Below are 26784 nucleotides of genomic sequence, written 5' to 3' on the forward strand. Positions count from 1 at the left end.
AGTTTTTAATTCAATTTTTAAAATTTTAATTACAGTTGACATACAATATTCTATTGGTTTCAGGTGTACAACATAGCTGTTACAATATCATTGACTATATTTCTTATGATGTACTTTATTTACATCCTCATGACTGTTTTGTAACTGTCAATTTGTACTTTTTTTCTTCTTCTTTCTTTACTGATGAAAGTATTACATATGTTCTCACTCGTGGTTTGTCTTTTCTCGCCAAAAGACTCCCATTCTCTGATGCTGAGATGATGGCCGGGCCATCCCCACTCCCGCACTCCTGCTCTTCTCCACCGCTCCTGCCTTAGCCCCGCGCCCTATACGCCCGAACCCCGTACCTAGGGGCAGGCTGCAGGGCTCAGCGGACGCACCCGTCCCGGGGCGGGCCCGCCAGGTTGGGGGCGCGGCCGAGCGTGCCCGCCCCTCTGGGTCTCCTTCCTCCCCGAGCCGGGCCGCGCGCTAGGCGGCAGCAGCGGGCGCATTGCGGGGCGCGGCCGCGCGCGACTCCTCTCGGCTGGTTGGCCGGCCGGGCCGGGTCGGGGCGGGGCGCACGGCGGTTCCTTTCGGCTGGTTGGCTGGCCGGGCAGGGGCGGGGCGCGCGGGCGCGGTTCCTCTCGGCTGGTTGGCCGGTCGGGCAGGGGCGGGGCGCGCGGGCGCGGTTCCTCTCAGCTGGTTGGCCGGCCGGGCAGGGGCGGGGCGCGCTGGGGCAATTCCTCTCGGCTGGTTGGCCGGCCGGGCCGGGGCGGGGCGCGCGGGGGCGGTTCCTCTCGGCTGGTTGGCCGGCCGGGCCGGGGCGGGGCGCGCGGGGGCAATTCCTCTCGGCTGGTTGGCCGGCCGGGCCGGGGCGGGGCGCGCGGGGGCGGTTCCTCTCGGCTGGTTGGCCGGCCGGGCAGGGGCGGGGCGCGCGGGCGCGGTTCCTCTCGGCTGGTTGGCCGGCCGGCCGGGCCGGGGCGGGGCGCGCGGGGGCGCAGCGTGCGGGCTGGGCGATCGGAGCAGCGGGACCAGCGGGAGGCGCAGGATGGCGGCGGCGGCGGGCGAGGCGCGCCGGGTGCTGGTGTACGGCGGCCGGGGCGCGCTGGGCTCCCGCTGCGTGCAGGCGTTCCGGGCCCGCGACTGGGTGAGTGCGCGGGCGGGGCGCCGGGGCTGTGCCTGGAGGGGCGGCCTGGGTGGAGGGCGGGGGCGATGGTGATGGGGGTGCAGGGGGCCTTCCGGTGCATCCTGGGAGGCCGGTCTGGAGGAAGCTGGGGATCCATGTGCACCCCACACACGGGTGCTTGAAAGTGCACACGCAAGTCTGCATGTCTGCACCTGCCTCCGCGTGCGCGCCCACCCCGGCCATTGCTTAAAGCGGGAGGGGGCGGCTGCCCCTGGGTCTCCGCCGCCGCCGGGCCGGGAAGCCCGGCATGACTCAGGGGAGAATAGCCGAGCAGGAGGAAGAGGAGCGCAGGTGAGGGGCCAGGGAGAGAGGAGGAGGAAGGATTGGGAAATACACCGCCTGACTCTGGTTACTAGTCCTGCCACCGTGAACTGATTGCTTCACTTCCACGAACCCGTTTCCACGTCTGTAAAATGGGGATAACGCTAGTCTCTGCCCCTGAGGGGAGTTGTGAGGATGAAATGAGGTCATTGGTGTCCTCGCGTGTAAATGACCTGACTCCAGGTAAAAGATGTCTCAATGTTAGCTATTATTGATATGTTTATTTTGTATATGGAAGGGGTTCGCAAGAGGCTTCCCCAAGATATGTCACTTTGGCACGTGAATTATGTTGAACCAAAGGCTAGAGACCCTGTGGGTTCAAGAGACACTTTTACCTCTCTCTTAAAAATTTTACATTAGGGGTTTTGCCCGCAATAAGAGTCACCACCAGAAAAATATTTTTAGGACCTATCTGTAGGGCAGTGCAAACTAATTACTGAACATCTGCTTTCTTTATGTCCTTTGAATGACCTTTCTCCCCTTTGAGGCCCCAAGGTGCCTTACCTCATCCTTAGCTCAGAATGTAACTTATGCTTCATTTTAACGTTCTGTCTCTGACCTTATCTGTGTGGGGCTCCCACATGTACCTATGCAATTCAATTTAGTTGTTTTCCCTTGTTAATCTCTCATGTTGATGTCATTATCAGGCCAGCTGGAAGAATCTAGAAGGGTAGAGCAGTTTCTCTCTCCCCTGTTATTGAGATACGGATCTAGACTCCTGTCCCTTTAGCCTCCATTGGACCTGATACTCCAGTGTAATACTGGAGGCTTCTTTGATTAGAAGACGATTTCAGCTACTTTGCATAATCAGGGTCACTCCTGAAGGTGGCCATGTAGGAACTGAACTGAGCTGGGCGCAGGCCAGGAACCCTGACCCCAGCCTCCCAGCGGGGATCAGTGCGTTCCCGGAGGAGACTCTGCCCTGTGTCTTCCTGCTGCAGCTGTCACTTGCTCAAAGTCCACGCTGGAGCTCTGGGGAGTTTTCCTGAGGGATCGGTTAGCACAGCAGCAGCAGCTGCTGCGTGAGGGTGCCCTGGGCCCAGAGAGAGAGAGGGTCCCAGGGTTTTCTTCTGGCTCAGACTCTGGCATAGCAGTATGCTTCTAAGGAATTCTAAACACGCCACCCCTCCCTGCCGCACACCTGCTCTGGAAGCTAGGAAGTCTGCATCGACGGGAGGTGGTGACCATTGTCAAGTTTAAGGATTCCAGCCGGGCCAGGCACCGTGTTCCTACATACCAGATCTCTTACGTACTCTTCGTTTCTTTTACTCTGCGGGATCGTTTTACTACAGAGTCCTGTTGGTGTCCACATGTTACAGATGCGAGGACTGTGGTTTCCCCTGGGGGTTGGGAGGGGACTTCCCCCTGATGGGGGCATTTGCTTTACCTTTGACTGTCCCCACCCCCTTCATTCCTGGGAGCTCTGGGATGGAACCTTTTCTTTGTCTCAGTCTCTTCCATGGCTGGTGACAGAAGTAGGGAGCGTCCCTGAATGGAGGCTGTGTTCTTCAGAGCTTGGCAGAGATCTTTATCTCTGGGCCTTCAGAGCTCAGGGCCCTGGCCCTTTCCGAGTAAGATCCATATGTCACCTGGGCTGGCAGCTGCAGCCTCCTCTCTTTCTTTCTTTCTTTCTTTTTTTAAAAAATATTTTTTATTGATTTTAGAGAGGAAGGGAGAGGAATAGAGAGCTAGAAACATCGATCAGCTGCCTCCTGCACACCTCCTACTGGGGATGTGCCCACAACCAAGGTACATGCCCTTGACTGGAATCGAACCTGGGACCTTTCATTCCGCAGGCCGACGTTCTATCCACTGAGCCAAACCGGTTAGGGTCTCCTCTGTTTCATTTAATTCTCACGCCAACCGTGTTTATTGCTAACCCCACTGGGCAGGCGAGGACCCTCTGCAGAGCATGAGCTCGAGAAAGCCACTGCATGGCAGAGGCAGGATTCAAACCCTCTGTGCTGGGGGCAGGGGTCCAACACCCTCGCCCTGCACGGGCCTAATCCAGCCTGCCGTCTGTTTTTGCACAGCCCAAGAGCTACGACTGGTTTCACATTGTTAAATGGTTGAAAAGAGGTGAAGAGAGGAATATCACGTGACGTGTGAAAATCGTATGAAATTCATCCTTTGGCACTTGAAGTTTTATTGGAATACAGGCACGCTCATGCGTTCGCCTGTGGCCTGTGGCTGTTCTCCCGTTATAACAGCGGAGTTGAGCAGTTGCAATGGAGACCATAGGGCCAGCGCAGCCTGAAATATTTCCTCTCTGGCCCTTTGCAAAAAAAGTTTGTGGACCCTGGTTGGGGCAGGGGTCCTCTGGAAGTTCAGGGTTTGGCTTTCAGAGGTGAGAGTGGAAGAAGAGGAAGATGAGTTTGGAGGTGGAATGGGCTGGGCTGGGCTGGGCTGGGGTAGACTGGCTCAGGTCAAATGTCCCTGTATGTGCGAAAGGTCAGTAGCTAGATCCTTTCTCTAGTGGGTTTTCCTCCGAGCCTGTCACCTGCGTGCCCCTCCCCCCCCCCGCCCCTCACCCGCCCCCATTTCTGGGCATAGATCTTTAAGGGAATCACAACTATTGTCTCTTGACCAAAGCTGTTTCCTTCTTCACTCCAGTGGGTGGCCAGCATCGACGTGGTGGAGAATGAAGAGGCCAGCGCGAGTGTCGTCGTTAGAATGACAGACTCGTTTACCGAGCAGGCTGACCAGGTAATTCCAGAAAAGGCCCCCCACCCCCAAGCCTGTGGGGGAGAGCCCTAGGGAGAGGTCTCCACTGGCCATGTGTTCTTCCCCTTTTCGAGTATTATTTCTCTAATTAGGAAAGCCATGTGTGCCCATTGAGGGAAATTTGGGAAAAGTGGAAAAAAATATAATGAAGATATATCACCCATAATCTGTTCTAGCTAGCTGAGCATTCACATTTTGGCCGATTTTCTTGTCTTTCCTGTGGATACTATTAGCGTTACAGGTTGAAATAATCCTGTGTTTTATATTTTATGATCAGCTTTTAAAAATTTTAAATAAAATTTTGTTTGATTTCAGTACTTCTTCAAGTCTCTTAAAAATAAAAACCCTCTGTGTCAACATGTAATTTTTAATACTGTGGATTGGCCACAGTTTTCTTAGTTTCCACGTGTACATTTAACTTTTTTGCAGTTTTTTACTTTTACCATTAACAAGTGGCGATCGTCGTTGTCCCCATCCCTGAATATTTATTTAGGGTGCCTTCTAAACGAGTGGCGATCCCTAGCTCAAAGCAGGAATACCAGTGAAACAGGTTATTTTGAATTATAAAATGACGTCCTTATTGTAATACAAGAAATCAAACAAAAACTCTGTAAATATTTCAGTCAGTGGTGCAATCTCCCCTGTGACCCCAAGACAGTGTCCCTCCCCAGCAGGAAGCTCTCTTAACAGCTCGGTGGGTGTGTAGGTGTCAGTAGCTGAGATGCTCCTAAGTGGCTCCCACAGGCTGCCTGAGCGACGTGCTTCCTGGGGTCCTGGCGCCAGCGCTCCAGCCCACATCCCCCAGGAAGTGACCTCCTTCTTTGTGTGAGGGGCTGTGTTTACACAGGCACCCTGCATGGCAGCCCCATTTACAGCCAGGGGACTGAGTTTCAGACACTAAGAAGCTGTTTGGGGGGGGGGGGGGGCATGAATCGCCTAACAAGACACTTGCCGAAACCGGTTTGGCTCAGTGGATAGAGCGTCGGCCTTCGGACTCAAGGGTCCCAGGTTCGATTCCGGTCAAGGGCATGTACCTTGGTTGCAGGCACATCCCCAGTAGGGAGTGTGCAAGAGGCAGCTGATGGATGTTTCTCTCTCATCGATGTTTCTAACTCTCTATCCCTCTCTCTTCCTCTCTGTAAAAAATCAATAAAATATATTAAAAAAAAAAAAAGAGACTTGCTAACGCCTCATGAACAACTTGAATAAGTGCAGGCCCCGTTTTTTTGTTTAGTTGCCCTCTCCCTGGTCATCTGAACACGGTTGGGGGCCCAAGGTTTTGTGGTCCTTAGCGATTTTTCATACCACATTTAAAAATGTTATAAGTCAGTGGTCGGCAAACTGCGGCTCGTGAGCCACAGGCGGCTCTTTGGTCCCTTGAGTTTTTAGCAAAGGCCAGCTTAGGAGTACCCTAATTAAGTTAATAACAGTGTACCTACCTATATAGTTTAAGTTTAAAAAATGTGGCTCTCAAAAGAAATTTCCATCGTACTGTTGATATTTGGCTCTGTTGACTAATGAGTTTGCCGACCACTGTTATAAGTGATGCATGTATGATGTAGGAAATAGAGTAAAATAAAAAGAAGGGGGCAATGGTGTCCAGTCCCATTATGCAGTTAATATGTTGTGAGATTTCCTTTCAGTCCATTCCTCCAGACATGCACATGTATAAATTTAAAAAAAACAAAAAACACCTATGAGCATACTGTCCTGCTCATTTCTAAAGCATCAGTTTGACATAGGCTAGAATATAAAAAGCCAGCTGCCTTATTCCAGAAGGTAGATTTTTGTTGCTCTTACTTTTCTCTTTTTTAAATACGTCTTTATTTGATTTGATTGAATTTGGACAGAGAGGAGGGGGAAGGAGAAACATTGATGTGAGAGAGGAGCATTGATGGGCTGCCTCCTGTATGCAGGGATTGAACACACAACCTGGGTATGTGCCCTGACTGGGAATTTAACCAGTGACCGTTCGGTGCCTGGGACAACACTCAGCCGACTGAGCCACACCGGCCAAGGCCTCTGTTCTTACCTTGTCATGATATGGTCCCGAAGTTTCCTGCATTATTGGCTTTAGCGGACACGGCATTGTTATGTATCAGGCATCATTCTAAGTGCTTTATTCACATTAATTTGCTGAATGTCTGTAACACCCCAGAACAAAGTTTCTAATTTATCTTCCTTTTAGAAATGGGGAGTCTGAGGCACAGAGAGGCCCTGGTATTTGCTCAAGATCAAACAGGTGGGAGGTGGCACAGCCAGGGTTTGAACTGGGCGGTGGGGGTTGGATGCCTGCTCTCCTTACTGCATGCTAAGCTGCCTTGCAGCAAAGCAGCTCCGTGCGAATAAAGTAACCGAAGCTGGAATTACGTGCAGGGGAGCCCCGGGCTCTGAGAGCCGCGGGCCGAGTGCTCTTGTTGGTTGCCGGTGCTGATGTCTATGTGCTTTTTGAATGTGAAGTTGCTTGTATCTGAGACTTGACTATACAGAACTTTTAATCTCTTTAACTTCTCCTCCCTCCCCCTCCGCCCCCCACACCCAATTAGGAATTTTCTGGACAATAGCACAACATCCAGTTTTTGTTTGTGAAGCTCTAGAAGAGGAAATTCAACCCTAATACATATGAAATGGGCCCCCTGGGCGGCAGTTCACTAGTGACAGTGAAGAGATGCAGAAGCCAGCCAGGAAGGCATGACATTTATAGAAAACTATTGGGCAGAAAGCAACATTTAAGGGGGAGGAATTAAAAAATGCGTAGAGCTAAAAAAAAAAAAAAAGTCAAACAGTTTCATTGTTGCTGTGGGCTCCCTGCTTTCCTAAAAAGTAGAACAGATGTCAGGGCAGGTGATCCAACTTCCGGCAGCTGGGCTCTGGGCTCTTGGCAACAGGACGTGGCTGAAGAATGAAGGGAGGGCCCAGCCGGTGTGGCTCAGTGGTTGAGCATTGACCAATGAACCAGGAGGTCACGGTTTGATTCCTGGTCAGGGCACATGCTGGGGTTTCGGCTCGATCACCAGTAGGGGGCGTGCAGGAGGCAGCTGATCAATGATTCTCTCTCATCATTGATGTTTCTATCTCTCTCTCTCCCTCTCCCTTCCTTTCTGAAATCAATAAAAATAAAAATTAAAAAGAAGATTCTAGATTACTTTATAAAAATCACATTGAGCCAAAACCGGTTTGGCTCAGTGGATAGAGCGTCGGCCTGCGGACTCAAGGGTCCCAGGTTCGATTCCGGTCAAGGGCATGTACCTTGGTTGCGGGCACATCCCCAGTAGGGGGTGTGCAAGAGACAGCTGATCGATGTTTCTAACTCTCTATCCCTCTCTCTTCCTCTCTGTAAAAACATCAATAAAATATATTTAAAAAAAAAATCACATTGGAATGTAGGTGGGCATTACTAACCCAAATGGTCATCGTAGGTTCGTCCTACATTTAGTTGTCAGAGTGTTCCTTGCCAGGAGCTGTTACCCGTCTTCCAGGAACGTGAAAACTAAACTGAAGTGTCTGAAGGCGTCGGCCTGTTTAGGTTTCCCCGACGATTTATGCCTCTTTTCGTCCTTTTCGGTTCAGGTGACGGCTGAGGTCGGGAAGCTCCTGGGTGAAGAGAAGGTGGACGCTATCCTTTGTGTGGCTGGAGGCTGGGCCGGGGGCAATGCCAAGTCCAAGTGTGAGTCCTTTTCTGAGTTGATCATTCACCCCGCTCTGCTCTTTGCCCGGGGGGCAGGGGCCGGGCCGGTTCTGTGTGCCAGGCCAGATGTTTTCCTGCGTGTGTCCCAGACTCTGTACAGGAGCTCTGTGAGGTGGGGACGGCCACCCCATTTCACAGCTGAGGAAACAGCTTCCCATCCACGGGGTTAGAGGAGGGGATGTTGAGCTTGAGGTGTCAAGGCAGGATGGAATCAGCATTGCTCCCGCCCTAATCTCACAGGGCTCGTTCCTGGGGATCGGGGGATGTGTATGACATGGAGAGGTCGTTCCGCGGGTCAAAAGGACTCAACATTGAGCTTTTAGCAATGCCGACTACATTTTCCAACTTTTTATTAGGAACATTTGCAAACACATGGAAAAGCTGGAAGGAGAGTTCAGGGAGCACCCGCCCCCTCCTTCTGGATTCGGCAACTGCTGACTTTGCTGTCCTTGCTCTCTGCGGGGGTGCTCTGTGTGGGCATTTTTCCGTTAACCACTTAACCCTTTGCTGATTTCAGCATGCATCCCCAAAGAATACGCTCATTTCCCTACATCATCATCATACTGTTACCATAGCTAAGGAAAGTAATAGTCATTCTGTAAGATGAATAAGATCCAACCCACGTTCAAATTCCCTAATTTATTCCAGAGCTTTTAGAGTTTTTTTCCCCCTAAGCATCAGAGTTTATGCCTCATTTTATTGTTTTTAGTCTCTTAATGCAGAATCCGTGCCCCCCCGCCCCCCCGTGATAGACTTGGTGAGGCCGGGCAGTTTTCATATGAATGTATTTCACTGTTCTGTCTTCACCGGGTTCATCTAGCCCGAGTGTTTCCGGTGCACTGGAATTTAGGTCTGGGACTTGCTTAGGATCAGGTTAAGTATCTTGGAGGCGAGAATTCTTCCTGAGTCGTGTGTACTTCTTACTAATCCCAGTGGGACTGTCGCCGGGTCAGATGCCCCCCCCCCCCCCCCCTCTCCCGTAATGCCCCGTTTGCCGATGGGTTAAGGGGGTAGCCGATAGGCTTCCATTGTAAAGGTCTGTTTTCTGTTTGCAATTAGTAAGCGACCCGTTGGGAAGGTGCTTTGCATTGTGCGTGCATATCCTCTTCCCAAACACCTTGAGAACCCCAGGTTTCTGTAACCTAAGGGTGTCAAGCATCCATGGATTATCCCTGCCTGAGTCCGTGATCGCCGTGGGGGCTGGAGAATGGAGTTTCCTAATTCTGTCGTTCCTTCCACACGGATTAGCCAAAGCCTTGTAAAAAGGAATCGATTTTCTGTGAACCACACTCGAATGTGAAACTGATACTTTGTGGGGTTTTGGCAGAACACCCTGATGGCCTTTTGTGTATTTTGGGAATAAGGAGTGGTCAGCGTGGGTCCGTCAGTGTTTTTCCAGTCCTTTCCTGCAGGGAAACGCGATCCCTGGTTGTCCCTGGGGGGTGACCCCCTGCTGGATGGGGGCTTTCTTCCTGGTCATGGGCGCAGCCTCACTGGGGTCTTGGTGCCTTGTGAGGGGGGAGGGGACGGCTGCCCAGCCGCAAAGTCACCACTCGTGTCTTCTTGCGTTTTTAGCGAGGCCAGAGAGTTAAAATAAGTGTGAAATGTTGTCATTTCAGCTTTTTTTGTTTTTGTGAATCCTCACCCGAGGATATTTTTTCTATTGCTTTTCAGAGAGCGTGGAATGGAGGGAGGGATGGAGAGAGAGAAAGAAACATCTATGTGAGAGACACATCGACTGGTTGCCTCCCAACGCGGGGGTGGGGGGGGGGGTGGGGGGAAGGGACACGGGGCGGGAAAGGGGGGGGGAGCGCACCTGCAACCCAAGTACGTACCCTTGACCGGAATCGAACCCACAACCCTTCGGTGTGTGGGCCGATGCTCTAACTATGGCCCCACACCAGCCAGGGCTCAGCTTTCTTTTAAAGGGTCTGTAAAGCCAGCATTAAACTTTTGGCCTTGAAAATGCAGCTTTGTAAAAGCCCTCTGTGTCCTTGTGGTAACGGTCCCTCGGCTTGTTATCATCAGTCAAACCTGACTTAGACAGGCAGGTTCCCTTACAAATCTAACGCCCTCACAAAGCAGGCCCCTCTCTGACGGCCCGGCCCGCGGACTGGTCACAGTCCGCACGTCCTGGCTGAACTGTGGCCGGTTTGCAGGTGAGCAGGCTGGGACTGGTGGCCTGGATTCGAACCCGCGTCTCTGACCTCAGAGCCCTCGCTGCTCGTACCAGACCCTGTCACCTAGTGTGTGATATTTGGCAAGTTATTTAACCTCTCTAAGGCTCAATAGTGTCATCTGTAAAATGGGGATAAATAATACAAAATTCTATATGGCAGTTAGGACTTGCAAACACCTTAATGGATGCAAGTGGCTTAGAAAGGAATGACAGAGAGGCTGGTGCCTCCCCGGTGTCCGCACCCCGAGGGACCCAGCTGTGGGCTCCTCCCGCGGAGGCTGAGCCCACCTGTGTTCCGCCCGCAGCTCTCTTCAAAAACTGCGACCTCATGTGGAAGCAGAGCATGTGGACGTCCACCATCTCCAGCCACCTGGCCACCAAGCACCTCAAGGAAGGAGGCCTCCTGACCTTGGCGGGGGCCAAGGCCGCCCTGGACGGGACTCCTGGTAAGCCTCCACTTCCCCGTCTGTGAAATGGGCTAATGCCTGCTTGCTGGGGCTGCGGGGCACTTCGATGAGACGGGGAATGTTGAAGCCTTTTCCCTTCTGGGGTGCTTTGTGTGGGTGGGTTTTGCTTCCTTTAGGCCTGAATTCCTCATCTTCCTGGTGGCTAAGGAATGCTGCCATCTGCCCCTTGACCCCCCTCCAATCTGGTTTATTTACCCACGATCCACTCCGGGCATGAAGGGTGCTGGAATAGGTACAAATTAGATAATAAACGTGTATGGTCACCATCCCGTTGTGCTCATGTGTCCTGGGGAAGCAGCTCGGCCGCCGAGAATAGTGTGGGTGATAGACTGAGAGAGGCTGGGGTGCATTCTTCGTCCTAGACGGGTGGCCTTGAACAGATCACGTACCCGACCACACTTCTGCCGGAGTCACCGTAACTAGTGACAGGAGCGTCTGCCTTGAGGAGCAGCTGTAAGCGCTGGAGGCCTTACCACGTGCGAGGCGCCCAGCTCAGGGCCAGTTCCTCATGGGCCACTGCACCTCTGTGTGTTCTCAGGGCACCTGGGGCCGAGGGCATTCGTGATCTTTCTCAGTCTATAGGTCAGGGAGCTAGGACGTAGCGCGGTTACCTCGCTTGCCCGGGTTTCTGCAGCAAGTAAGTTGTAGCCTTACTTTGAACCAGAGCCCCCATCACTTCTAAACTGTGCGCTTTTCCCAGGATCTCGGGCGGATCCGAGTTCCCTTGGCGTTTTTTGCTCCTGGTGTTAGTGTGCTAGGGCTGCCGTACCCAAGTACCCCTGCGGCTTAGACAACAGACATTCGTCTCATGATTCTAGAGGCCGGAAGTTCAAGATCCGGGCGTCAGCAGGGTCGGTGTCTTGATTTCTTCCTGGTGCCTCTTTCCTTGGCTTGTCAATGGCTGTCTTCTCCTGTGTCCGCGCACGGTCGGCCCTCTGTGCCGGTCTGGGTCCCAGTCTCCTCTTCTTATAAGGACACCAGTTACATTATGGTAGCACCCACCGTAATGACCTCATTTTAACGTGATCGCCCCTTTAAAGACCCCATCTCCAAGTACAGTCACATTCTGAGGTACGGGAGTTTAGGACGTTAACATATGAATTTGGGTGCACAATTCAACCCATAATACTCCCTTTCAGGTAGGGTTAAAGGAATGTAAGTGGCGGTTTGGGGGGTACAGCACAGAGGCAGGAAGTGTCCACCTCTATTACCTAAGTGGAACTCTTGAATAAAAGGGGGGCTGCTTTTCGGCCTCTTGGTTGAGCTGGAGAGCTTGCGCACCTTTTTCCTTTTGAATGCAACTCGCTGAACTGCGAGGCTCTTGCGAATCAACAGTTTCTTGCCTCTTATTTTTTTACTACGCACCTCAGAGCCTATGATCTTACCCGTCCGTGTCTATTGCAATCATTAAAGCTGTGTAAATGTCAGATGCTAGCTTGGTTGAGTTCTGATTTTTATTAAAGGTGACGGAGAGCAGAAGTAAGTAGAGAAATGAGTAACAGCTTGGCATTTAAAAAAGAAAACCCCAGGACCTGAAAGAGTAATTTTTCTGAAGGACAAAACGCTCTCCTACTTTCCTTTGGTTTGTAACTATCTCTTTGTTCATAGTTTTGGATACTGGTTAAGAGCGCAGGCTCTGGGACTACACCGGTTGGGTGTCTGTGGTGGTTTTGCCACCTAGAGTGTGATATTTAGCAAGTTACTTAACCTCTCCAAGGCTCAGTAGTGTCATCTGTAAAATGGGATAAATAATAAAATATTCCGTATGGCAGTTAGGACTTGCAAACATCTCAATGGATGCAAGTGGCTTAGAAAGGAATGACAGCGTCAGTAGTAAATGTGAGCTGGCGTGATTATTTCAGACTTACTCTTGCTCAGCTACTTTTGCTGCAGATGCTCATAGCTGAGCTCATCTTTAAGGTCTTAGTTAGGTGTTGTTAAATTTGTTTGAGTCATGAAATCTTTCAGCTTTGGTTCAGACCCTGGAAAAACCTGGGGGATTCTATGTATAATTTGAAAGTAAACGACGAGGAGGCTTAGTAGTCCTTCAAACCCGAGAAAAGTTGTTCAAAAAGGAGAACATACCGAGAAAACCCCACCCTCTTATTTCCAAGGTTGTATTTGTAGGTCACTGACCTTCTGGAGGATAAACTGTATTAAATGCTGGTGATCACTTTGGTTTGCTGTGTTTGGAAAGCAGTCTTGAGGGACTACCTTGATCATTTTATAATTGGGAAGAAAGTACTTAGCTTCTTATAAAACACTCCCCTCCCCCCCCCCATGTTTCTTGCAAATGATCTCCTTACTTGCATTGTGTAGAATTTTATAGAATTAAACCATTAGGGCCGAAACCGGTTTGGCTCAGTGGATAGAGCATCGGCCTGCGGACTGAAGGGTCCCAGGTTCAATTCCGGTCAAGGGGATGTAATTGGTTGCAGGCACATCCCCAGTGGCGGGTGTGCAGGAGGCAGCGGATCGATGTTTCTCTCTCATTGATGTTTCTAACTCTCGATCCCTCTCCCTTCCTCTCTGTAAAAAAATCAATAAAATATATTAAAAAAAAAAGAATTAAACCATTAGGGTTGTGGGTTGCTTGTTTCAAAAAATAATATTTTTATTGATTTCAGAGAGGAAGGGAGAGGGAGAGAAAAACAGTGATGAGAGAGAATCATCGATAGGCTGCCTTCTGCATGCCCACTACTGGGGATCGAGCCCACAACCCGGGCATGTGCCCTTGACTGGGAATCGAACCATGACCTCCTGGTTCATAGGTCGACACTCAACCACTGAGCCACACCAGCTGGGTGCGTGTTTCTTTCTTCATCAGATCCTGTCTCATGTTGTTTGATTGGAATGAAGAGTGAGCCCTGGAGTGTGCTGGGGTCGGGGCTGGATGGATGAGATTCATAAGCTGGTTTCTTTGAACCCCTGCAGAGTTTGTCTGATCTTTCTGCCTCTGGTGGCCCCCGGCCCCTGATTAAACAGAGACGCCGGGGATGGTGAAATACTCTGCTTATGCTTCTAAATGACCATTTGAGACCTTGACCTGCTTTTGCAATCCGAGGTTGCTGTGGAAGCGGTTCAGTGATTGGTCCCTCGGCTGGGCTGTGATCCCCACCTCCCTCTGGACCTTTGCTGCCTCCTCAGCTGTTTTGCTTTAAAAAACATGCTTGCCGGGAGCTTTTAAAGAGGCTGCTGACTCCTGAAGAAGTTGTGTGGAGGAGGAGAGGTGTTTACAGCACTTAGTGAGCATCCACAGCTAGGTGTGTGGGGGACTGGAGGGGAGAGACCCTGATCCTGCCACCTGTCTGCAGAGCAGGCAGACACCTGTCCTGAGAAAAGGCACGCCTTGCTCAGTCAGCAAGCATTCACTGATCAGTGGGGGCAAAGGAAGACTAGTGGGCAGCGTTGTGTACATATGTCAGCATTGCTCACACTTTACCCAGGGAGTTGGACTCCTGGGCGTGTTACTTCTTTGAATTTGATGGGAAACATTTATTGAGCACCTACTGAGTGCTGAGCCCAGAAGTAAGTACTTCATTCCCATTTTACCGATGGGGTAACAGGTTAGCAGGGCAGTGAGAACTAGCTCAGGATTTCTTTAGTGGTAAGTGGAAGAGCTCGGATTTGAACCTGTGCAGCCTGACTCCAAATGACAGCTCCATTTTGCTCACAAGCAATTAATAATCCGGGGGTTCAGAACCCAGCTCTTGCCTGGCCCTTCACCTCTGGGGGGGGGGGGGGGGCCTCAGTGCAATGTGTGTGTGTGTGTGTGTTTGTGTGTGTGTGTGAGCTTGGGCGTGGCACTTACCCTGTCTGAGCCTGTTGATGTTCTCAATGATAAAAATAAAAATAGGCTCAACTTACAGCTTTTGTGATAAACGTTAACTGTCAGGTGACAGTAGGTGCGCTTGCAATGTTATATGCCTTCCACGCTCTCTCATAGATGCCCATCCTGCCCTTCTTCCCGGCCTCCTCTGGACCCCGGGTGGTGGTCTTCGGACACGCCAGCAGTGGCCAGTGCTCACTGAACTGTTTCCTCTCCATTTCCCAGGGATGATCGGCTACGGCATGGCCAAGGGCGCCGTCCATCAGCTCTGCCAGAGCCTCGCGGGGAAGAACAGCGGCATGCCGCCCGGGGCTGCGGCCATCGCGGTGCTGCCGTAAGTGCTCTGCCCCCTCTGCCTCGAGTCCCCGTGGCCTAGAGCTGTTTCCCCGGGACGCGTGTGTGCCGCCACCGTGGCTCCACAATTCACCCCAGCCCTGAAGAGCCTTCTTCCGGTGCTGGGTGAGCCTGGCGGCCAGAGTGGTGGACTGGCTGATGGGCGGGTCTGTCTGTCTTGTCTCTTCCTTGTTTTTTTTTCCCTTCCTCCCATTTGTTTCCCCCTTCGACCCGATTAAGCTTAGTCCACACATTTCATTTGAATACTTGTAGTTTTGTCTTTTTTTAAAAAAACAAAACATTTTTATTGATTTCAGAGAGGAAGGAAGAGGGAGAGAGAGAAACATCAGTGATGAAAGAGAATCATCGGCCCTAGCTGGTTTGGCTCAGTGGATAGAGTGTTGGTCTGCGGACTGAAAGGTCCCAGGTTCGATTCCAGTCAAGGGCACATGCCCAGGTTGTGGGTTCCATCCCCAGTAGGGGGTGTGCAGGAGGCAGCAGATCAATGATTCTTACTCATCATTGATGTTTCTCTCTCCCTCTCCCTTCCTCTCTGAAATAAATAAAAATGTATTTAAAAAAAGAAAGAAAGAGAATCATTGATTGGCTGCCTCCTGCACACCCCCCACGGGGGATTGAGCTGCAACCTGGGCACGTGCCCTGACCAGGAATTGACCTAACTGTGACCTCCTGGTTCATAGGTCAATACTCAGTGCTCAACCACTGAGCCATGCCAGTCGGGCAAGACTGTATTTAAAAAAAAAAAAAAGAAGCAAAATGTGGCTCTTTCATTTGGTTCCTGTCTGCGTAACGGGGGGATCACAAAGCGCCTCCCTGAATTACACTCGGACTTGACCTCTGTGTGTGCAGCGGCTTCCCGGCCTTGTTCCGATTGTCCACGTGATCTCTCCACGTGCGATGCTGCCACCCGTGGTGCCGGAGGCCCTCGGTGTGTTTTCCTGGCCGAGGAGGCCGGGCTGCCGAGGGGAGACGCACATGACAGGCTTACCTCTGCACCGCAGGATTACCCTCGACACCCCGATGAACAGGAAGTCCATGCCCGAGGCCGACTTCAGCTCCTGGACGCCCTTGGAGTTCCTCGTGCAGTGAGTATCACAGATACCAATGCCAGAGCCCGGCGGCTCCAGCCCCTCGCGGTGCCCCGGGCTGGAGGACGCGCACACAGCCACACAGGGGGCCTGGGAGCTCACTGGCCTCTGAGTGTACGTGGTACGTCAGTGTGAATCTCATATGGTGTGGGGGGGGGGGGGGCGGGCATGGGCCGGGAGAGTGTCCCCAGCCCTGCCCCTGGAGACGGGGTCATGACCTATGGCAGCACGTTAGGGAGTTTCAGCGGCGCTGGGCTTTTGGAGCCTGTCCCCCCCGGGCTCGTTGGACACTCGGGCGGACTCCGGAGATGTGGCATTTGAACTTCAGTTCTGGTCCCGAAGGCACAGCCTGGCACTCAGGAATGTCCCCGGAACTCTGAGTGCCGTCCGGTTAAAGGGGGTGCAGAGTCCCGGCTGGGGGATGGTTAGAGGGGTGGTGTACTCAACAGCCAAAGGAGAGGTTTCAAAAAGCATCAGCTATGTGTTCAACCTCCTGGGTTTCTTTTTTTAAAAATATATTTTATTGATTTTTTACAGAGAGGAAGGGGGAGGGATAGAGAGTTAGAAACATCAATGATGAGAGAGAATCATTGATCAGCTGCCTCCTGCACACCTCCCTACTGGGGATGTGCCTGCAACCAAGGTACATGCCCTTGACTGGAATCAAACCTGGGACCCTTGAGTCTGCAGGCCGACGCTCTAGCCACTGAGCCAAACCGGTTAGGGCCCTCCTGGGTTTCTTATGCCTTTTCTCCCTGCCGCCCTCAAGGAGGGTTGGTTGCCCCTCCCCACACAGAGTTAGTAAATGCCCCTGTTCTAGCATTTAATGTATTTTATTGTAAAAGTCTATTTTTTGTACTTTTTTTTCCATTGCCTGATACAGCTGTAGGTGTTCCATACATGTTGGCTATAAAAAAAAAAAAAAAGAATGAGTTTCTTCTTTCTCTATTTCAGATTTCTGGGAAGGTAATATAGCAGCGTATGAAGTATTGTTACACACGTGCCTATCTTTTAGAATGAACTAAACTGCTTTTTTTAAATTATGTGAAATCATACCACTGTGTTATAACATATCCCAACAATGTAGGAAAATACAAAATGAACGTTCACATCTCACCAGCTCCTGCCACCCGGAAAGTGGAAGGAGTGAAGTGCTGAAATCATGGGGACCTGGTTATGTGTCCGTGATGCCTTAGTGGCTTTTCACGGCGGCTCCCGAGCCATCGATGGGAATATAAGCACGTGTCAGATTTTTGCTTTTAAAATGTAACACTTTTCTTGTTTGTTCTAGAACCTTCCATGACTGGATCACAGAGAAAAACCGGCCAAGCTCAGGGAGCCTAATCCAGGTGGTGACGACGGAGGGAAAGACGGAACTTACCCCTGCGTATTTTTAAGCTTCGTCTCAGTGCCTGCGAGGGGCCTGCCAGAAAAGTCAGCGTGTCTCAGTGTAGCCGCGTCTGGCCCCGTGTTTTCTGTAATCCTGTTTGTGGTTCGAGATAGCGACACCTGTCTTTCTCTCACCTTAATGTGCATTTGCTTTCCTAAGACAAAAATGTAAATGTAAAATGTTCATGTGAAATAAAACTGTGTGTGGGCCATCTGTGTTAACCACCTAGGTTTTGGGGGTCTCTGCACGGCCCCTCTGAGTTGGCGTCATGTTGAAGTTGCTTTTGGAACTGTTTATCTGCCCCTACCAGTGGCCGTCGGCTTGACTGGTTCAGAGATTTGTTGGCATTGGGGACATTTGGGGCCCCGAGTTATTTTTGAGTGTTACGTTTCTGTCACAGATGTAGTTTTTGCAGCGTTGAATTAAACTGCCTTAAAACTCCTTTTGTGGTGTAAGCAAAATCCACGGACTCTGTCCGGCATCTTTTCCCTGTGCGGTCGCCAAGTGTGGGGAGAGAACCACTCGTGATTACTTGGAGTTATCTTCTTAATAAATGCACTTCGTTGATTGTGTTATCTTCTCTAATCAAAGCACGTCTTATACACAGTTATGTACTAGATTCATGGGCTGCTAGCGGCTTTAGTCTGCTGTATTCGCAAGGGGGTAGACTCAAACCCTGAAATGCATTTTGTTTTGTTTTTTTATATTAGAGAGAAAGACAGGTGGGGGGAGAGAGAGAGAAACATCGATCGGTTGTTCCACTTATGCATTCATTGGTTGCTTCTTATATGTGCCCTGACTGAGGATCGAACCCACAACATTGGAATATCGGGATAGTGCTCTACCCAAGTGGTCGCCAACCTTACAGACCTTACGGACCACCAGTTGGTGACCACTGCTGTAACCAACTGAGCTGCCCGGGCACGGCCTGAAGTACGTTTTTCAACACCGACAGGCGTGATCCTCCCTTGGGCGCGTCAGAATCTGAGGGTGGCCGGCCGGGTGGCCCTTACCTTTGGAAGCGGCACTCCACGTGACGATACAGGCTGTTCCTCACTGAGAACCAGTGATGGGCCCTACCCTTCATTTTACACAGGAGGAAACCGAGTTGACGTAGCATCTTCATTGCCAGTAGGTGGCAGAACTGAGCCCAGAACCCTGGGCACCAGACTGCTGTCCATAAAGACCTGTACCACGGATTTTCTTTTTTTAAAATACGTTTTTACTGATTTCAGAAAGGGAGGGGGAGAGGGAGAAACATCCATGATGAGAGAGAATCACTGGTTGGCTGTCTCCTCCACGCCCACACTGGGGATTGAGCCCGCAACCTGGACATGTGCCCTGACCGGGATGTGAACCATGACCTGGTTCATAGGTCGACACTCAACCACTGAGTCACTCTGGCCAGGCTCTTTTTTGATTCTTAAAAAAAAAAATAAAAAAAAATTATTGAGATGAAATCACATCACATAAAATTAATCATTTTAAAGTGAAAAAGTCAGTGGCATTTGGTATGTTTGTGATCCGTCACCACCAGCCCTGTCTAGTTCCAAAGAATTCATCACCTGGGGTCTGCCCACAACCCTGAACATCAGTTTTCTCCTCCGGCAGCTGTAAACCTGTGCGGGGTCACTGGTCCTAGGTCACTCTGCTGGCCAGTGTCCCGCTAGAGGTTGGCTCCTTCCCACCCGGGCCCCATCTGCCCTGTAGGAAAGCACACGCCTCTGCCTCCCCTCCCGCCCCTTCTCTGAGAGGGAAGGGAGAGGGGAAGAGTCCAGCTCTCCCGTACTCTCTCCCGGATCTTGTCTCTCTGTCACAGGCTGGAGGTGGCATTCAAGGACTACTTCCCAAAATAAAGCCTATGATCCCTTCTCTTAGATTTGCTTTTGGGGGGAATCTCCAACTATCTTTAACTTTACTACTGCCTTTACCAAAATAAAAAAAAATAAAGAATAATTATGCATCTATAGTTATTTCTCTTCCAGCTGACTATAAGGTCTTTAAAAGCCGTGCCTTGTCATCCACATAGTTCATAATAAATGCTCGTTAAATGGAAAGAACACGATGAGCTCACAAGTAGCAGGTGAAGGGTGTTGCATTTGTAAGATGTTTCTCATGTTTTATCTCAATCACCTCTACAACTCCAGGAGAGGGGCTGTTATCCTCACTTTGCAAATGAGGTACAAGCTGAGAGAGGTTAGGTAACTTACCCAGAGTCACACAGCGAGGGAGAAAAGAAGTCGGGTTTTGAACTCTGGCCCCATCACCTGGTTGGCCTCTTATCAACGCTATTGTTGGGGGCCTAGAGAAGCTTGTTATTGGAGCATAAAGTGCTGGCACGGTGAGGAGTTGTCTTGGTTTGCAGGGGACGGGTCACGAAGGATCTGTGTCTAGGAATTTTTACCCTGCAGGCAACGGGGAACCTCTGAAAGCCTAACACATTTTCTCCTTGTGAGCCTTTCCGTTTCCCGGTATTTTAGAAAATACAAGCATTTGAGGACTGTCCACAAGGGGGCAGGCGTTGGCAATGGATGAGAAAACGCGGTGTTGAAAACCAGCTAGTGTGCGGAAACTTGGTTCAATTTTCTTCGCCTCCTGGGGCCTCTGCTCAGCTCTCTGAGTAGAACTAGGATCGATCAGTAACCTCAAGCATTGGAGACTTGCCGCTGTTCATTCTCATTTTTTTCTCTCTCCCTCCTTTCCTCTCACCCTTACTCCCTCGCATTCCTCTTGTTTCCTTTCTTCACTGAAATGGAAAGTCGGTTCAGAAAAGTGGTAGATGCTTCCCAAACATTATCAAGCTTGCAACATTGTTAAAGCCCAATCCACATGCAAACAGATGACTACACACACACACACACACCCACACACACACAACCACTGCCACCACCATCGCAGTGTAGACCACTAGGATGTACACCAGCCACTGGGAAAGGTCTATCCCTGTCCCTATGCCAGGAGTCCCTGCAAAGGTGCCAGCGCACTGCACACCAGGAGATGGTTGTTGACGGCAATGGAGGCCTCACTAGCCTTTACTGGATTCCTGCTGTGTCGGGCATGGTGCTGGGAAGTTGAGCATAGTTATTTCCCTGAATCTTCACACTACTACTGAGAGGTAGGAAAGTGCTTCCCTATCCTATATAATAAAGAGGTAATATGCAAATGATTGGTACTCTGTGAAGCATAACGACTGGGTCACAGATCAGCAGGAGTGTGGGGCAGCGAGCTACAAGCGGGCAGCGGAGAGCTACAGGAGGGGGCAGTCGGACATGAGGGGAGTTGGGGGGGGGGTGGAGGGAGCTACAGGAGGGCAGGGCAGCGGGCGGAGAGCTACTGGAGGGCGGCAGTGAGCTACTGGCAAGCTACTGGTACACGGATTCATGTGCAGGGCTACTAGGTTACAATAAGGCACTTGAGCCTCACAGAGGCGAAGGTCACGATATTGTTGGGTCACAGAGCCATCATTTAAGCCAGAGCTTGGACTTGAACTCCAGCATTCCTGCCTTAAACCACACTGGATTGCTAGCTTTCCTGCCATTTCCGTGTGAGGATGATGGAGGGTCACCAATGTGGAGGAGGGGAAATGTGAAGCAGCTTTTCTCTCTCTCTTTTTATTATTTTTCACTTTATTTATTTATTTTTACAAGTATTTAACTTTTAATATAGGTAACATTTCCACAACATACGACATTAGATACTTGTCAATAACATTTTGAACAATAAGGAAAAATTAATTACTATCAAAATAATGTGTAAAATTCAAGTGATTTAAATGCCACAACTTAAAAAAATTTACTTTGGAATCAGATATTCTAATTGTTTTAAACAAACAGTATTTTGAACTATTTAATGAAATAAGAAAATATTTTTTTCCTCTCTTTTCAAAAGTATATTTTATTGATTTCAGAGAGGAAGGGAGAGGGAGAGAGAAATAGAAACATCAATGATGAGAGAGAATCATTGATCAGCTGCCTCCTGCACAACCCCCACAGGGGATCGAGCCTACAACGTGGGCATGTGCCCTGAATGGGAATTGAACCATGACCTCCTGGTTCATAGGTGGACACTCAACTACTGAGCCACACCGGCCGGGCTATACACGTCATCTTTACAAACCAATTGTGATAGCCCGACAGAGACTTAACCTAACCTGCTGTCCTACTCGGAAGGACTAAAGACCAGCTGACCCTCCCAGCCGCTTGAAATACAAACAATTAACGACAAAGTGTTATGCATAATTAGACACCACTCGCGTGCAGCTCGTTTAAAATGTGGCAACTGCGCTGGATGTCGGTCCTTCCTTTAGTCAGGAAATTATTAGTGTTAGTGTGCTGTACGTTGTTATGTGGAAACAAGCACCAGGTTAAGTTCTAATGAAATGCCACCATTGCTATTTGAAAAATAACAGCTTAGGGTTGGTGTCAAATTGCCTTTTATCAGCAGATGGAATTAGGAGCATTGAGCCATGTTGGGGCTGTCTAATCCAGGTGAATTGCACTGCCCGAGAGCCTTTCCTGCTTCAGTGAAGGATGAAACGAAGAGAATTAAGATGGTGAGAATGTAAATGAGGGAGTCAGCACAAGAAAAGGACTACGTTGGATATGGTTTTTCCCGGGCCTCTCCCTTGCTTTGTAAGCAGGCTGGGCATTTGCCTGTGCGGAGAATTCCAATAGAACGTGTGTTCCCCGTTGGCAGTTCCGTGGACAAGTTGTTCCTGTTTCCTCTGTACGGATTCCCTAAACCGGCTGTCTGAGCCAGGAAATGAGTGGCCTTTCCCAATGGGCAGAAGGATAAAAAATGGGCGAACTTTGAGTTCGAAGCAGCGAGTACTTATCAAGAGGACACACAAATCAAGAGTCATCTCAGGATGGGAAGTGAGCTGCTAGGGAGGTGGCATGATGCTAGCCTTGAACATCAGGGATCTAGTCCCTGGTTCCGATGGAGTCCTGTGTGCCGGCACCAAGGAGTACCCTGGTCGTGCAAGACAGTTATAGCCTCGAGGCTCTGAGGTTCCAGAAGACTGGGGAAGGTCTACAATTGAGGGTGACTGAGAAGTGGATAGAGACCCCACATCACAGGTCTTTTAGTTTCTATCTATGTGACCTGGGAGACATTACTTCACCCTGTAATTCTCAGGTTCCTCATCTGTAAAATGGGATTCTCAGGTTCCTCATCTGTATATTGTATATATATAATACACATGTATAAATAATATAAAAAAGGGTTGGTACCCAGATTTACATATAATATTATCATATATATTACAGATGGTAAACTCTTTATATATATATATATATATATATATATATATATATATATATATATATATAATGAGTTTATGCATAGGGCCATGTCTAGTAGACAAGGGATAATATATATGCACAGGGCCATGTCTAGTAGACAAGGGATGTAGCATCCTGGTGAAGTGGGTGAGCTTGGTGTCAACCTGGGAGTTTAAACCTTATCTAACGCCGGTGGTCTTGATCTGGCATCTAGAAGGGTTCTGAAATCTGGAGAAGGGGCTGTGCATAAATTAAATAAGAGTCCAGAGATAAAACATAATTTTGAAAGGCATTTGGGGCGGGGGTGGACAGAGGAGCCTGGCTAAAGAAACCAAGGTCTCCTTGTCTCAGGACCCCTTGCTTTTTATTAACACAATTTGTTCTAAGGCAAGGTGGAGATATACACATCAAAGGGTAGGGTTAGGTATGGAATCCATGGACAGAATGGGGAATTGCCTTTGGCTGTTCAGGTGTTTGGCCAACAGGAGGCAATAACATGTAGACTGAGATGCCCTGAGCTGTCTGGCAGCAAGCAATCATCCTTTTCAGGTTTGGGGAAATGCCTTTAGCCATCCCAGATGATTCAGCCCTTGCTGACATGCTGGAATTGGCTTCCGGCACTTATCTCTGCTACTTACGAGCTGGTATTCTTCTGCAGAGTATGTACTTCTGAGACTCAACATCCTCAACTGGAAAATTAGAATAATAATGTCTCCTCACAGCATTTGTGAGAATTCAGTAGAATATAATACACTTCTGTTTAAGGAGGAGGAAGGGGATGGCTGGGAATAGACCAACCCTGTCCAATGACAACAATATACAAGTTGGAAAAATGACAAAACAGCTGCTTGGAGGCATCAGAAAACAGCCAAAGCAGCAAGGACTTCCAGTAACAGCCTATTTCTTGATCTGGGTAGCGGTGATTTAGATGTGTTCACCTTGTGCGAATTAATTGAGCTATTTGTTCATGAGCTTTTCTGTATGGAGACAATTTTACTTGTTTGTTTTTGCCTCTGAACGCTCCTTAAACTTGTACCAGCTTATTTAGTGATGCATTTTGAAGATACTTAAAAAATTTCTTTTAGTATTTTAGTGACTCTTCAACGAAAAGGTGGTTCAGAGTACCTGGTCTGTCATCCTTCCAGACATAAAAGTCCCATCAATTACTACCCCCCCAAAAAAGCAGTTCTCTCCCGACAAAGAGTTCATGTCTTCAGATCTAGCTTTTGGAACGTTTCTTCCGCTCATTGCCATGTATATTAGTGATGTAAACACGGGCATTTTTTGTTCAGCAAATACCTCCTGAGAGCCTACTGTATGCCAGACACTGATTTGGATGCTGGAGATACAGTGAACAAATTAGACCTATTGTAAAAAAAAAAAACCAACCCACACTGGCATTATTCTGATGTTGTGTGTTAATATGTCCTGAAAATGTGGAGAAAATCAAATGTAAGAGTCTAAACATTAGGCTTATTTATATAAGAGAAGGCCTGTTCTCAAAGAGCTAAAAATACTATAAAACTTCTATTTACATCTTGCCTTTTAGTTGTAGTTTTGCCAATACATTGCCAGTTCAGGATGTTTCTGCTCAATTTGTCTTTGCTCTCCCATAACTGAACACACAATTGATCACGTTCAGTCCCATGAGTACCTGTTTGAAGCCTAAGATTTGTTACTTTGGATGCATGCATATTCATCTCCTTACCCACGAGTGGGGATCCCGTCTGGTTTTGGCCAGAGTTGCTGTGGCTCATGCAGTACATGTCACTTCTGAGCCATAGCACTTGCCACACAGAGTTGAGATCCTCGGCTCTCTCTTCTTCATCACCTCGTCTTGAGATGTCAGAGGCACCAGGTGAGAGTCACCTGAAACACTGAGCTACTGCCCTGGGCACAGTGGCCCTGAAGGGTTGCTTAGACCCACAGTGGACTTTGCAAAAGTAAGAAACAAACTATTATAGCATGAAGGCACTGGAACATAGGGCTGTTGGTTACTGCCTCTAATCTAGTGGATCTGACCTCTTCAGGGAGGGTTGGAATGGGGTAGAGTATTCCGTGCCACCCACTAAATATCTTCAGACTGTGCCAGACAAGTGGTCCTGTCTTACATTGTGCAGGAGCAAGACTTGAAGTGAGAGGTGAGGAGAAGGCAAGCAACGAATCGAGGTGAGCTGCAACAGAATTGTCATCCTATCCAATAAAAGAGTAATATGCAAATTGACTGTCATTCCAACACACAAGATGGCTGCCCTCATGTGGTCAAAGATGGCTGCCCCCATGTGGACACAAGATGGCCACCACCAGATGGCCAGCAGGGGAGGGCAGTTGGGAGAGACCAGGCCTGCAAGGGAGGGCAGTTGTGGGCGATCAGGCCAGCAGTGGAGGGCAGTTGGGAGGGACCAGGCCTGCAAGGGAGGGAAGTTGGGGGTGATCAATCCTGCAAGGGAGGGCAGTTAGGGGTGACCAGGCCGGCAGACGAGGGAAGTTGGGGGCGACTGGGCTTGCAGGGAAGGGCAGTTGGGAGGGACCCAGGCCTTCAGGGGAGAGCAGTTAGGGGTGACCAGGCCTGCAGAGGAGGGCAGTTAGGGGCAAACAGGCTAGCAGAGGAGCAGTTGGGAGCCAGAAATCCTGGATTGGAGAGGGTGCAGGCTGGGCTGAGGGATAATTTTGTGCACTGGGCCTCTAGTAGAAAATAATGTCTGATGACTTTTTCTGGGATTTGAATTAGCTTATAAACTTTCTGGATTCCAGACTTCTCAAATAAATTTTCCACTCGATCTCAAAAGAGCCCCCCTCAAGACCAGTGTTTGCCAGATGCTTTGAAGACAGCTCACAGCAGAAAGCAGCTAATTAGTAGGTGCCTGCCCGTGGCCGAGCTCCTCTGCAAGCTGGGACGGAAAATCACGAGACTTCAAGCTATGTTCTTCCTTCACTCCAAGTGAACACATTTGGGTCAACATGTACGGATGGGGGCTTCCCACCTCAAGTCGTGTGCTTGGCTCTGGGATACAAAGATGAATGAGGCATGCGCCCTCCCCTCGAGAGAAAGAAAGATGCAGGCATAACTAGCTCCACAAGTTAGCCCGGGGAAGCGCTTCTACAGAGGCACAAACAAAAAACCAGGCCACGCAGGAGGGAGAGACTCATTCTGATTTGGGGGTTGCTGGGGAGAGTCTACGCTTGAGCTGGTACTTGAAAGACAAGAAAGACCTGGAGGATTTTCTGTGGGATGTGAAAAGCAGCCAGTGTCGTATCTCTAGCCTTCCGGATTTTTATTTCCGTGCTAGCTCAGGAGATGTGTTATTTGGGCATTTTCAAAGCCCATGTAACCAGAGATCTGGGCTAATGGGAAGGTAGTCATAACATTGTCACTGAATGCAAGAACTTGTTGATGTATTTTGCTAAATTGCTCTGATTAATGATTCATTGAATCTTTTTGCTTCCTGCATTAAAAAATCCTCGCTGCAGAATTTAACCCACACACATACGCACCCAGCCTGGCCCTTGGCAGCCTTCCTAAGCGGAGTGTGTTTCGCAGATGTGGTTGTTGACATAACACATTTTGGAATTCAACAACAACGAATGCATCTAAGGGGGATAAAAGCCCCTGAGCGAATCCTCTCTGCTACACAAAGACCAGCGTCTCTTAAACTGTGGGCCCCAGAACATTATTTGAAATATAAATAGATGTAATATTTTTAAAAAATCTTTATGTGCTGTGTTTTCAATCAGCATGCCAGCTATCAATTTATTACCTCCGAGTCCCAAATTCGCTCCTGAGGACAGTACTGGCTCCATCACGGAGCTGTTAAGCTTTCACAGCGAACATATTAAGCTTTGTCAGGAGGGGGCGCTAGAGGGACATTGCAGGAGGACAGGATGCTCTTCCTGGGTCCAGATTGCTGTGTTGGTTCCTTCTTTTTTTTATAAAAAAATATATTTTATTGATTTTTTTACAGAGAAGAAGGGAGAGGGATAGAGAGTTAGAAACATCGTCCTGCACGCCTCCTACTGGGGATGTGCCCGCAACCAAGGTACATGCTCTTGACGGGAATCGGACCTGGGACCCCTCAGTAGGCAGGCTGGTGCTCTATCCACTGAGCCAAACTGGTTAGGGCGTGTTGGTTCCTTTTTGCTTCGGCTGCACCTTTGTCAACACTCAGCCCCAGTTGTAAGCTCAGCGCAGGCATTTCTTTAGGGAGCTCACAGTCCTGGCCCAGCCTCTTCCCCCCCCCCCCCACCCCAGTCCCCCTAATGTGGACGCGGGCACCGGGGCTGTGCGCTGCCTAGACAA

At 49.6% G+C, this 26784-nt stretch overlaps 1 protein-coding gene across 2 annotated transcripts; it reads left to right on the top strand.

Annotated features, from left to right (window-relative positions):
• Nucleotides 1–972: 972 nt before the first annotated feature.
• On the top strand, nucleotides 973–17668 carry QDPR (quinoid dihydropteridine reductase). Of its 2 annotated transcripts, XM_054729961.1 has the most exons (7): nucleotides 974–1126; nucleotides 4100–4192; nucleotides 7781–7877; nucleotides 10383–10523; nucleotides 14599–14707; nucleotides 15729–15812; nucleotides 17107–17668. In XM_054729961.1, the coding sequence occupies exons 1-7, from the start codon at nucleotides 1028–1030 to the stop codon at nucleotides 17210–17212; spliced, it is 729 nt and encodes a 242-aa protein (XP_054585936.1). In that variant the 5' UTR covers nucleotides 974–1027; the 3' UTR covers nucleotides 17213–17668. The 2 variants fall into 2 exon arrangements, with proteins under 2 accessions (XP_054563969.1, XP_054585936.1); XM_054707994.1 differs by lacking the exon at nucleotides 10383–10523 and having other exon boundaries at nucleotides 973–1126.
• The last annotated feature ends 9116 nt before the right edge of the window (nucleotides 17669–26784 follow it).

This window comes from Eptesicus fuscus, chromosome 2 (genome assembly GCF_027574615.1).
Source record: "Eptesicus fuscus isolate TK198812 chromosome 2, DD_ASM_mEF_20220401, whole genome shotgun sequence".
Classification (NCBI taxonomy): Eukaryota; Metazoa; Chordata; class Mammalia; order Chiroptera; family Vespertilionidae; genus Eptesicus; species Eptesicus fuscus.

Coding starts and splice junctions, on each gene's coding strand:
- QDPR (XM_054729961.1), top strand. CDS start 1,028: ATGGCGGCGGCGGCGGGCGAGGCGCGCCGGGTGCTGGTGTACGGCGGC. Junction 4,193..7,780: donor TTACCGAGCAGGCTGACCAG/GTAATTCCAGAA, acceptor TTTTCGGTTCAG/GTGACGGCTGAGGTCGGGAA. Junction 15,813..17,106: donor CCCTTGGAGTTCCTCGTGCA/GTGAGTATCACA, acceptor TGTTTGTTCTAG/AACCTTCCATGACTGGATCA.